The sequence below is a fragment of the Mauremys mutica genome, chromosome 1 (genome assembly GCF_020497125.1).
Source record: "Mauremys mutica isolate MM-2020 ecotype Southern chromosome 1, ASM2049712v1, whole genome shotgun sequence".
Lineage (NCBI taxonomy): Eukaryota > Metazoa > Chordata > Testudines > Geoemydidae > Mauremys > Mauremys mutica.
This window is the reverse complement of record NC_059072.1, coordinates 108,052,155-108,064,838: the sequence shown is the minus strand read 5'-3', so window position 1 is coordinate 108,064,838 and position 12,684 is coordinate 108,052,155. Positions and strand designations below refer to the sequence as shown.

General features: G+C 42.0%; 1 protein-coding gene across 5 annotated transcripts in view; it reads left to right on the top strand.

The window, feature by feature from the left end:
• Positions 1–12,684, top strand: part of DNM1L (dynamin 1 like) — a 53,086-nt gene that overhangs the window by 29,846 nt on the left and 10,556 nt on the right. For 3 of the 5 annotated variants that reach the window (XM_044990124.1, XM_044990133.1, XM_044990161.1), the window contains 9 exons: positions 567–687; positions 2,072–2,203; positions 2,525–2,731; positions 2,971–3,091; positions 4,564–4,719; positions 6,175–6,264; positions 8,795–8,887; positions 10,388–10,444; positions 11,549–11,626. In XM_044990124.1, the coding sequence (XP_044846059.1) occupies positions 567–687; positions 2,072–2,203; positions 2,525–2,731; positions 2,971–3,091; positions 4,564–4,719; positions 6,175–6,264; positions 8,795–8,887; positions 10,388–10,444; positions 11,549–11,626 (1,055 nt within the window). The remainder of the gene's footprint in view (positions 1–566; positions 688–2,071; positions 2,204–2,524; positions 2,732–2,970; positions 3,092–4,563; positions 4,720–6,174; positions 6,265–8,794; positions 8,888–10,387; positions 10,445–11,548; positions 11,627–12,684) is intronic. The other 2 variants (XM_044990143.1, XM_044990152.1) reach the window with 1 other exon arrangement.

Genomic DNA, 12,684 nt, shown 5'->3' with positions numbered 1-12,684 from the left:
TCTGGGATGGGGCTGGAGGTGCAGGAGGGTGCTCCGGGCTGGGACTGAGGAGTTCAGAGGGCAGGAGAGGGATCAGGGTTGGGGCACAGAAGGGGGTCAGAGGTGCAGGCTCCGGGCAGTGCTTACCTCAAGGAGTTCCCAGAAGCAGCGGCGTGTCCCCGCTCCGGTTCCTACATGGAGGTGTGGCCAGCCGGCTCTGCGCCCTGCGTCGTCTTCAGGCACTGCCCCTGCAGCTTCATTGGCTGTGGTTCCCGGCCTATAGGAGCTGCAGGGGTGGCGCTTGGGGCAGTGGAAGCGTGCGGAGTCCCATGACTGCCTCTGCGTGTAGGAGCCAGAGGGGGGACATGCCGCTGCTTCTGGGAGCCATGCAGAGCCATGGCACACGCGGAGTGGTGCAAGCTCCAGACCCCATATCCTGGCAGGAGCTCGAGGGCCGGATTAAAACATTTGAAGGGCCAGATGTGGCCCCTGGGACGTAGTTTGCTCACCCCTGCTCTGTGGCCTTACTAAACTGCTTAAGGCTGACAAACTTCTTGTAAATGACAATTTTCCTGCTGTTTTGATAGGTCGAAGAACGCTTGCTGTTATCACAAAGCTGGATCTCATGGATGCTGGCACTGATGCTATGGATGTACTTATGGGAAGAGTGATTCCAGTTAAACTTGGCATAATTGGGATAGTGAACAGGTGAGTGTAGGGCAGTGGTCTCCAAACTTTTTAAGTACAAGATCACTTTTTGAATTTAAGTGAAACTCAGGATCTACCTCAAAGAAACTGTAGAAATAACAGTAATCACACAAACCCAAATACTCTTGCCCCACCCCTTCTCAGAGGCCCCATCTTGCTCAGTGAAGGGTTGGGAGTGTGGGAGGGGCTCTGGGCTGAGTCTGAGGCAGGGGGTTGGGGTAGAGGAGAAGGTGCGGGAGGGGGTTCAGGCTGGGGTTGGGATGTGGGAGGGGTACAGGCTGGGGGTCCAGCCAGGCACTGCTTACCTCAGGTGGCTCCCGGGTGGTGGTGCAGTGGGACTAAGGCAGGCTCCCTGCCTGTCCTGGCCCTGCGCTGCTCCCGGAAGTGGCCGGTTCCCCACCATTCCCCATTCCTGGTCAATGGAAGCTGCAGGTATGGTGTCCGCAGGTGAGGGCAGCACGTGAAGCCCCTATACCCCCTACCCTCTCAGGAGCCGCTGCCAGACATGCCGGACACTTCCAGAAGCAGTGTGGGGCCAGGGCAGGCAGGGAGCCTGCCTTAGCCCTGCTGTGCTGCCGGACTGTTAGCGGCCGATCTCCCGGTTTGGCTGCAGGAGGGTTGGCAACCCTATCGTGATTGGCTGGTCAATCGCAGATCCTCTGACAGTGGATCTCAGTCTCAGTCACTGTGACTGAGACTGAGATGCACTGTCAGAGGCTCTACTATCTACCAGTTGGTGACCACTGGTGAAGGGGATGGCAATTAATATGTTCTTTTGAAAGCTGGATCTTTCTGTAATACGAAGGAATGCTTAGGTTTCTCAAGCATATGGGTGTGGGATTTAGAATAAGGGATTTGGAGACAATAATAGCATCTGTATTTAATTGCAGAAAGAAATAAGCAGTGGGTGGCCCAGTTTCAAAATGTTGGCTGCTGTGTGGGTACCTGGATTCAGAAGCTTAATCTTCTTCCCACCTGCTTTACCCCTCACATCTTCCATGTGAGAGCTGATATACCACTTTGATGTAGAGGCTGCATGCTTAGTCTACTGGGGATGGCTACTGCCCATACTGCTTTCCTATTTACTGTACAACGCCAACTAGTCAGTCCATGGAGTAATGTTTCTGTACCTTCAGAAGAGATGACATGTCTTCATCCCCAGTACCGAACCACCACCTTCGTAGTCAGAGGAAAATGTTGACCAAACTTTGGGTAAACATGGTTAGTGAAAGAGAGAAAATGGTTGGAGAAATGAGTTAAGAATGAAGGCAAAAATGCCAGATATTCTGATGACTTCAGGATGCCACTGTCAGGAAAAGTGCGAGTGTGAATAAAATAATTGCACTTTACATTTATTTACTAATAGTTCTCCTTTTTACTCTAGGAGTCAATTAGATATTAACAATAAGAAGAATGTAGCTGATTCTATCCGTGATGAATATGCTTTTCTTCAAAAGAAGTATCCATCTCTAGCCAACCGAAATGGAACCAAGTATCTCGCTAGGACACTTAACAGGTACCACAGATTAATTGTCATGCAAAATGCAAAAAGCAAATAACAAATAAAAAGATTTTAAAATTAATGTTTTAAAAATTATTTTTATATTTAGCATCCCTTAAGTACTGCTGCTCTACAGTGAAACATTGGGATGTCTCCATTTGAAATTTGAAACAAAATTTAGTATCTGCGGTTACTGTACTCTTTTTTAGCAAATGTCATAGAATATATTTGTTTGATAATAATTGTTTATATTTTAAGTTGTGCTGGAGGTAACAAAGTTTGAAGAGGATTTCTTCCCTTTTCTAACAGAGGAATTTATACTTTCTCTATTTTTAGGTTACTAATGCATCATATCAGAGATTGCTTGCCAGAACTGAAAACTAGAATAAATGTTTTAGCTGCTCAATATCAGTCTCTGCTGAACAGCTATGGGGAACCCGTAGAGGACAAGAGTGCCACTTTATTGCAGCTGATTACCAAGTTTGCCACTGAATATTGCAACACCATTGAAGGAACAGCAAAATATATAGAAACTTCTGAGCTGTAAGTATAATTGTTTGTTTATAGAATCTAGATAGTGATAATTGGCATGAAACACTGGATCACATTACTTTAAAACTACAGTAGTAGTAGTAAAAGCAAATCATAATATATTTTAAAAATTTATACTTTGATAATGTTAACTTTAAAATATACAATGTGTTTGGCACAGGAAAACCTTGCAGTTAATATTTTTTCTTCTTCCTCGTTTGTAACTTCAATCTTAATTTTATCTTTTTTAGATGTGGTGGAGCTAGAATTTGCTACATTTTTCATGAGACATTTGGACGAACCTTAGAATCTGTTGATCCACTAGGTGGCCTTAACACTATAGATATTTTGACTGCTATTAGAAATGCTACAGTAAGTATTATCTTAGATTTCCTAAGGTTTTTGCTTGTTGGATTTGAAATGGGATTTAAAAAAATCTTGTCTTGATTCATGTCTGTTGTATTATGAAATTAAGGTTGTGCTTAAAGCAGGAATTCTTTTTTGTGTGAAGAAAACAATATTTCCTCCCCACATTTTCTGAGACCATACAAGTTAGTTAATTTCAGTTAAAATTAATTTAAAACTAGGTCCTTCAAGAAATATAAAGGTGTCAGTCTTTTCTTGGTCCCAAGTAATCTTAACGGTGGAATAACACATGCACTTCAAACTTTCCTAATAGTTACAGAAATAGTCAGTCTTATGCATAGTTTGTAAAGCAAAGAAACTAGACTGGAATTGAGATTAATGATTGGATCTCATTACTATGATTGTTTAGGCTACAGACAGGCTCAGGTCAACAACTCAGGCAGCTCTTGAGTGGGGCCATTGTGGCATCAGAGGTAACTCAACCACTCACCACCTTTACTCTACAGCTAATTTACATGCAGCAATTCTGTGGGGAAGGCTGGACAGCATCTGTCAAGAGTTTTCACTGATGGAATATTTGATACAGTGGACACTGGTCTTTAAAGGTTCAATGGTCACAAAATAGCTTTGACATCCCCAAATAGTTGAAAGGCGCCCCATAGCACTGCTGCCTCAACTCCTTTACCAGAGGAGGTATGAGTGCAGGGAAGAGACCTTAAAGCACAGAGACTTGGGGTATATCTACACTACTCGCCAGATCAGTGGGCAGCGATCGATCCAGCAGGGGTCGATTTATTGCGTCTAGTCTAGACGCGATAAATCAACCCCTGAGCGCTCTCTTGTTGACTCCTGTACTCCATCGCCGCGAGAGGCGCAGGTAGAGTTGATGGGGGAGTGGCAGCAGTCAACTCACCACAGTGAAGACACCACGGTTAGTAGGTCTAAGTACGTCGACTTCAGCTACGTTATTCACGTAGCTGAAGTTGCATAACTTAGATTGATTTTCCCCCCGCCCCAAGCCATCCCCCCAGTGTAGACCAGGCCTTGTGGACTGGGTTCTCCCTGCTTCCCCCTTCATAGTACAATTCTCACTAATCTACCCCTCTGAACCTATAAATCAACTGTAGATTGAGGGCAAGATTCATCATTGGGTGGTTTTTTGTGCAGCGTTTGTGTACTAGTGAGCTTCTCTTTTAATGTGAAAATGAGTTTATATTGCTTTGAATAATTACAACATCTTCCTTGTGCTGTTTTGGGATTATTCTGTGGTTTGTTTGTTTTTTTAAATCCTTAGGTTACTGGTACATATTCTCAACCTTCTCTTCATCTGAATATAATATTTTGATGTGGGAATAACATGATTTAATTTTGGGATTCATCATCTAATGCCCCTTTAGGGTTCATGCAGCACCTAGTACACTTTGGGTGCTATTATCATACAAAAAGTATCTGCCCTTTTTCTTCCCTTTTTCGACTAGGGACCCCGACCTGCATTGTTCGTGCCTGAAGTGTCATTTGAATTGTTGGTGAAGAGGCAAATCAAACGTTTAGAGGAGCCCAGCTTGCGCTGCGTGGAGCTGGTTCATGAGGAAATGCAGAGGATTATCCAACATTGTAGCAATTACAGTACACAGGTAAAAGCAGAGGTTGACTACTAAGTTTAGAAACATGTACAAGTATTTTTTTTAGAAATATCAACTCTTAAGACCCAGCTTCAGTGCACTGCGACTTGTCTAACAGTATCGAGCAGTCTCTTTTATGGTAAAAATTCAGTATCCACCTTTTATACAGACACAAAAAAGTCACAGAGTTAGACTCTGTCAGTGTACATAAAAATCATTCGTGAACTTGTGTAAACAGCCTTGTGAAAGTGCACATTTCCCACAGAATACAAAGGATCTTATTCATAAGGGCAGACTGTCATTGTTGGCATGTAACTCTAATAAGGCACTAATGGATTTGGCCATCAGGTTCAGATGCTCTAGTTTTGATAGAAGAGATGCAGATACAGTACTGTTATTGAATGCCAAAAGTTAATACAATGGTTGAGATTGTTTAGACTATGATTTTAAATGCGGTAGTCTGAAAATTCAAAGTTGTCATTCCCCACGCTAGACTTAATGTTTGCAGGGCCACAAGAATATAAAATTGATTCTCAGGTTTTGCAGTCCTCATGAAAATACCGTTCTCATCTCACTGATAGCTCAGAATGAGCATAGATTTTAGCTTTTTGCCCTCCACAAATCTCCTGCTTACCAGGTCTCTTAACCTTGATAGTTTAGCCTATGTGTTGAAAATTCTCATATTCTGAATCAACACAACACCAGGGAAGGGCTGAGACTTGCAGGAAAGTGCCTAATTAAGAATAACTTTATTCTTCCTCCCTCTTTCATCGAGGCTTATGAGAGAAGCCACAGCAGATTTGTATGGGAGATAGGAAGGAACTTAGAGGCACAATCAGTTCAGTGGTAGGAATCAGTGTATCATCTTTGGATGAGACATAAGCGAGGTCCAAACTACTGTACATGTGGCTATAAAAGATCTCCTCACAGCGCTATTCATTAATGGAAGTGTTAACCCTAGCATCTTGGTATGTCCCAGTTGGGTACTTTATTCTGCCTATCTAAATTTCTCACCAATTTTAATTGGATACTGTAAACTGTGGTGACTTCAGCATCTCCAAATTATCTGCATGTAACACTAATTTTAACTTACATTGGGGGATACTATCAAATGCACAAATTGTAGTTAGGTGACTGCCATTTTTATCTGTGAAAATCTCCCCCAAATGTGCCTAGTGGGACAACAATATCAAGCTGTAGCTACAAAAATTATAAACGATAACAGCGCATTCCCTGCTGTTAACTCTTATTGCCCATTGACTTGGTATTAACCCAGCTTTTGACTGAAATCAACAAGAACTGTAATCGCAATTCCAACTTTAAGGGCAATTTAAGTTGTTGTATGGCTGCTGGGTGGTGTTGGTGGCCAGTAATATAAAGGGGGTCAGACTAGATGATCTGGTGGTCACTCTAATGGTGGCATTAGACTTTGACTGTGTTATGTTGCTTTTCCTCCTTGTATTCTAGGAATTGCTGAGGTTTCCCAAACTACATGATGCCATAGTTGAAGTAGTGACCAGTCTTCTGCGTAAGAGGCTACCAGTTACAAATGAAATGGTAATTAGTGTTGTTACTTACCACCTTGTATTCCATTCCTGCTTGCTAGCAAACCGTTGTTTCTGTTGGTGGCTTCCTTTCTTAGTGCTTTTGTTTACCATATAATCTTAAAGTTTCCAAAAACATTAGATTAAACCAAAATATTCAAAAATAGAAGCTAAATCCATATTTAGGCACCTAACTTTAGGCTCCTGATTTTGAACACCTTGACCTAATTTAAAAAAAAATCCCCTTCCCTTTCAAAAAAGTTTTACCTAGAATTCACATTTTAAACCTCTTAGCCTTCTGTTTTATTGCTAAAATGGAACCTGTGCTTTCTTATCAGACTCAGAGATGCACACAAATACGTTACTAAACTTACTCACTTCACTTCCATAGTTGATTAGTATGTAGACACTGACACTGCTGCTGTGGAGTGGTAATATAGCATGTACCACCATACATCATAAGAATGGCCATACTGGGTCAGACCAAAGGTCCATCCAGCCCAGTATCTTGTCTGCTGACTGGCCAATACCAGGTGCCCCAGAGGGAGTGAACCTAACAGGGAGTGATCAAGTGATCTCTCTCCTGCCATCCATCTCCACCCTCTGACAAACAGATGCTAGGGACACCATTCCTTACCCATCCTGGCTAATAGCCATTAATGGACTTATACTTACAAATAGGCCACACCTAGGGATGACCATCACACTCTGGTGTGCTCCAGCATGATCAGGTAGGGTCTGACAAAGAACCCTAATTCATGGCCTTCTTTATACCTTCCAGCTAATTTACGAGCTTTAGCAAAAACCTGGTTTGAAGCAGTTTCTCCTTACTACTTTCCATCCTTCAAGGCCTTGTCTCATCTTCTCTCTCCCCAATCTTTGCTTGCACAGCAGAACAGTGGGAAGGTGTGGGTTTTTCTTTTGAGACAATTTCCCTTTGTCTTGGTACTGCAGCTCTTTTACTTTGTTACTTTTCAAATCATACATCTTTCCATAACACTACTTATTCTCAAGGCCTTCATTTACTTGCTGATTGGGGCCTTTTCCCTATTGGCCACAAACTAAAGTGAATGGTATTTTCTTAACCAAAATTAGGCTAACTAATTTTTTTTTATTATCCTATGATAAATGTAAAAGATAATGCCTGTGTTGTCTTGGATTGGATTTTGTAATTTGATTTCATTGCTCAAACTTGAATGTAAAAGCAGCAAAGAATCCTGTGGCACCTTATAGACTAACAGACGTTTTGCAGCATGAGCTTTCGTGGGTGAATGTAATGGTAGTTTTGACTGATCACCCTTCATAATAAAAAATGATGTAGTCAGTACTATTGTACAAAAACATGTTGGGTTGTTGCACCACTGGATGGCATCAGCAACTCTGGGACAGTCTCTCAGGTTACTGGTTCAAATGTGGTGCAGAGTGCTTGTGATTGAAAGTTACTATGTCTCAGCTGTTAGGTGAACAGTGTGAAATGAGTTTCAACTTAGTCCAATTCCTAGTGGACAGATGTCTGCCTGAAAATACCACCAAGAGTGCCACTGTGTGGGGATCGGGGGGATTTCAATACAGGGAAAAGATTAAATATGTCTTGTTTATCAGTGTTCCCTCTAATTTTTCCCACCCATGTGCGGAACGAATTTTGTTATGTGCACCAATATGGAGGTGATGTGTAGGACCTAGGCATTCGGAGTGTGGGAGGGGGCTGAGGACTGGGACAGAGAGTTGCAGTGCAGGGGTGTGCAGGCTCCATCTGGGGGGTGCAGGCTCTGAAGTGTGGCCGGAGATGAGGGGCTCAGGGCCTGGGCAGAGGGTGGGGGTGCAAGGCTGTGAGGGCTCTGGCAGGGGGTGTTGGGCTCAGGGCTGGGGCCGAGGATGAGGGGCCCAGGGCTGGGGCAGAGGATTGGGTTGCAGGGGGTGATGGGGCCAGGGATGAGGGGTTTGGGGTGCAGGAGGGTGCTCAGGGGCTATGGCGGGGAGAGAGGACTCCCCCCAGCTCTCTCTCCTGGCTGCGGCAGCTCTGGGGTTGGGACTGCAGGATAAGTACCCCAGCCCCAGCAGGTCCGGGCCAGGAGAGGGCTGTCCTGGCTACACCTGGGGCTGGACCCCTCTGGCCATGATAAGGACCAGGCCGGGGCTGGGTCTGGGTGGCCAGATGTGGGGCTGGGGGAGGGGTGCCATGGCAGGTTGGGAGCCAGGCTGGATGTGGGCAGGGTAGGGGGTGCCCTTCCCCTGGCTGCGGCAGATCCCGGGCGGTTTCCTTGAGCATCTGCGGGGTGCTAAATAGGCTGCTGCATGGCCACGCAGCTTATAGGGAACTTAGGTCATGATGGATGAATTACCTTCTTGCCCTAAGAATTTGTCCTTTTGGGTCAGAAATGAAATGCAACAGTAGAGCAGTGCGGGCAAAACCTATGCTGTGGGTGTTTATGCTGTACTGTGGATAATTAGACTGCAGTTTCTAGAGTTGCCAGTCCAACATGCTTTCCTAGCAGTAAATTAACTCATAAAATCTTAACTATGAATGACTTTTCTCCCTCTAGGTTCATAATTTGGTGGCCATTGAGTTAGCTTATATCAACACGAAACACCCAGACTTTGCTGATGCCTGTGGGTTAATAAACAACAACATAGAGGTAAGGAAAACACAGCATTTTAAGTGATGCACTGATTATTTAGAAGGGACTCTAAGTTGAACCTTCTTTTTTTTTAAATCTGAACATAAATTGTATTTTCTTACAACTGTCCTGTGCCTTTATATACTTAATATGAAAACCTTTATAATTACAACCCATAAATATAAACTTAAGACATTGCTTACATGTTCCTCTGGAGCATGTTTCTTAAGGCATCAGTAAGTATTCCTTATTCTTTCTTAAAATAGCATGTTTTTAAAATATGCGAAGTGAAATAAACTCGGATAATACATTGTAAATACTAATTCCATGTGTTTCAAATGCCACTTAAAGTACAAAACAAAACTAATTGACAAGACGCAAACTGCACAGAACAGAGGCCAGTACTAACTAATGTACATTGTTTAGCACAAGTGATTGGCTTTTTTCTCCCCTAAATATCTATCTATTTCTGAGAGAGAAAATAGCCTTATAGATGTTGAGAACTGGCCATTATCCTGAGGCTTCCCACTTCTCCCTACCCTAACATTAATTTCTTCTCTCACTTCTCCAACCACATCTCTCACCGTCCATTCACTTCTTATAGTTTCCTCTTGTCTCTTATGTTTTGATGCTTTTTATTATTTATTTTGTGTTATATAATGGTAAGTTCGTTGGGGGTAAGTCTTTTACCGATGGCCACAATTCTGCCATCAGATTTGCGCAGGTGGACTCCCATTAACTTAGTGTGGGAACAAAGTCTGTCTGTGATGATCCGATTGCAGGAATGAGGACTCTGTAAGTGCATGTAAACTTCTATGGTATCTTATACAAATTCTGAATAGCATACAATACCCCCTTTTCTAACATTTTCTGGAAAAAAAATACTGGGTCTGAAATCTCTTGTTTCTTCTAAGTTTGTAATGCTTTGTTCTTACTAGTGAGCGATCTATTCTTAATCACCATAAAAGTCCAATCTTTCTCCTTATTCACCTTGACTTGCTTCAACTGCTACTTTGTTGTTCTATAGGTAGTGCAAGGTCTCTCCTTTTACCCCTTTCTTTTGGGCCAGTAATTATCAACCTGACTATGCTGTTCTAGTAGTCAGTTCCTTATGGATATTATTTCATAAACACACTTCGTAATGAAGACTATAGGGAATCCATCCTGATCCAAGCTGTATCTTGGTTTTTAAGGGCTGTGGCTTAGAAGCTCAATTTCTTGAGTGTACTGCAAAGATCTGTGCCTTGAATGCTTTGTGCATTGAACACTTTGTTCAGTTCAGATTTTATATTGCAAATTAGATCTGGCCACTTAATCCTTCAAAACTGTCTTGTCCAGCTAACAGGTTTTGATTTAAAACATCATAGTGTGGGATACAAGCTACTTTGCGATAAATGAGAGACATGTTGCTAGCATCAGTCTTTACAGTTTAGATGCGTGTCCCTGAAGCAATAAAGCTTGAATGCGCCTTGACCCAGAATGATAAATAATCAAGGTTTTTGCTGGCTTTTTTTAAAGGAGCAAAGGCGTAACAGGTTAGCCCGAGAATTGCCTTCTGCTGTGCCACGAGACAAGGTGAGTGAGTATTGATTTAAAAAAAAAATTGTTTAATGCACCATCTTTGATCCAAAGTGTGAGAACTGTATTACACACTTATAGTCCATGAGCATCTTGTTAAGTAGGTGATATTTAATGCGTTTGCAAGCGTTAAAAAAAAAAAAAAAAGTGGTTCATAACTTGTATGCTTTAATGTGGTTTGAGGGAGAATCTGGAGATTTTAATCCTCTGTGGTGTAGTGGTGGTTTTTTTTGTTTGTTTTTTAAGATCCCAAAGCCAACATGATGATTCAAACTTTTAAAGCCATTTTTAGAGCTACAGTTAATAATGCAGCATTTTATTCTCAGGCTTAGACATAGATCCTGTCTATTCAATTCCAACCTTTTGACCAGTACTATTACATTACTGCTCTTTCAACTGTATCCCATCAGCTCGTTTAGGTGTGCAAGGTTCTCAGGATAAGTTGGTAAGTGCACATGAGGCAGCACTAAGTGACAGAGAAAAGTGTACTTAGTTGTGAAAATGGGCAATCTGTCATTTTAGAGTATTTCATGCACTGTGTTGTGTGAAATTATTATAAGCCCAGATTGGTGCAAAACATCTTTTTCATGAGTCTCCAAAATACTGTTTAAGCTTTGCAGGAATTGTTGCAATTTGTAATTTAAAAAACAGTTAATGAACGGAACTTTAAACAAGTGAGAGAAGCATTCAAAATGTATCCAATATTACTTTATAGGATCAACCTAGGACCTGTGTGAACCAGTTGGTGGAAGAACTGGGAGTGTTAAGCAGCAGTACAGAGTTTGTTTTGTATGCTGTTTGATCATGCCCATTACATCATGCTTTTCTGTGATTTCATTGTATAGTCAAATTTAAATCTGCAACATGGGAATTGGCCACAGTTTGGAGGCCAAACAAGCCAAAGGTGTTTAATTTTTAATTGGCTGCTTTTTAAGGCCTTTGGGATTCTTCTCCTGTTCGTGCTGGGCTGCTTGTAAATCTACAAGTTAAAAATGTCTTTCTGGATAGCTAAGATGTTAGTAGAGAACAATGTATGACTGTATTAGGCACATTCAGTGTCTGCCCTTAGTTGATTTTTTTCTGCATTTCTTACCTTTTTAGTCTACTAAACCTCCAGGTGCATTGACATCTGCCTCCCAGGAGACCTCTACTGCTGCTTCTGCTGAGGCTGATGGCAAGGTCTGTCCTGATCCTTCCTATTAGCACTGCATGCTCATTCCTGTTGTGGTTCACCGTGGATAGTACAAAAAGTAGTTCATATACATAGTGTTTTGTCAATGATGCAGTGTCCTCTGCATCTGTCAGATCATGTGTCCTGTAGTGCTGAGGTTGCCTAGCATTACTCACATTTCATTAGGTTGTACAGGGCAGGTAATGTGTGAGGTGTACACAGATAGAAATTTCATAGCTTTCGTTATCTGCGTATTTGTTTGGAATGAATTGTGGTGCGAATGTGGATAGACATAATTTGCAGGAAATTGTTTCACCAAAATAGTCTATTCAGCTGCCATACTGTAATCCAACATTTTGAGCATGTTTGTCAAGTTATGTGTTTTAATATGTCTTAATGTTTAATGGAAGAAAGCAGAAGATAAATTAAAAATGTGAGTCTCCTGCTGCCTGCAAGGAATCTCTCTAGGCTCTGTTCTAACTGAACCCCCTTTTTGTCATTTTAAAAATAATCCCTGTTAACCAATTTATTTGTATCTGTATAATACATCCTGCAATGGCTCTTTACATTTCAGCTCCGGTGTACTGCCTGTTTTGTTGTATTTACAGCACATCTGTGTGAAAAACCTTTCCCCCCCCCCCAGTCGTCATTATTTTACAGGCAGAAATGTTTGCTGTTGAATATTGATATCACAGGAGCTTCATGCCCCGTTGTGCTAGATGATGCATGTATATATGCAAAGACACTGTCATGTGTTGTCGTGTTCTCGCCCCCCCCCGCCCTGATTAAGGAGTTAGAACCTAAAATGAATTCTAGTTGAAACTGGAGTTTTATTTGTACACTGTAGCAAGTGATTTAGGGGGGTTTAATCCACCAAGGTCACCTAAACAAAAGCTGAAAACGGCTCTTCTTAGACTAGGCTTTGTGTACTAATGATGTGTATTCCTTAGGCATTATGATGGCAGGATTGGTTACAGGGGAACTGTTGAATTCAAGTACGTTCCTGTTCACTGTATAAAATTTGTGTTTGTAAATTTGATAAGGCTATGTGCTAATCTTAATACTC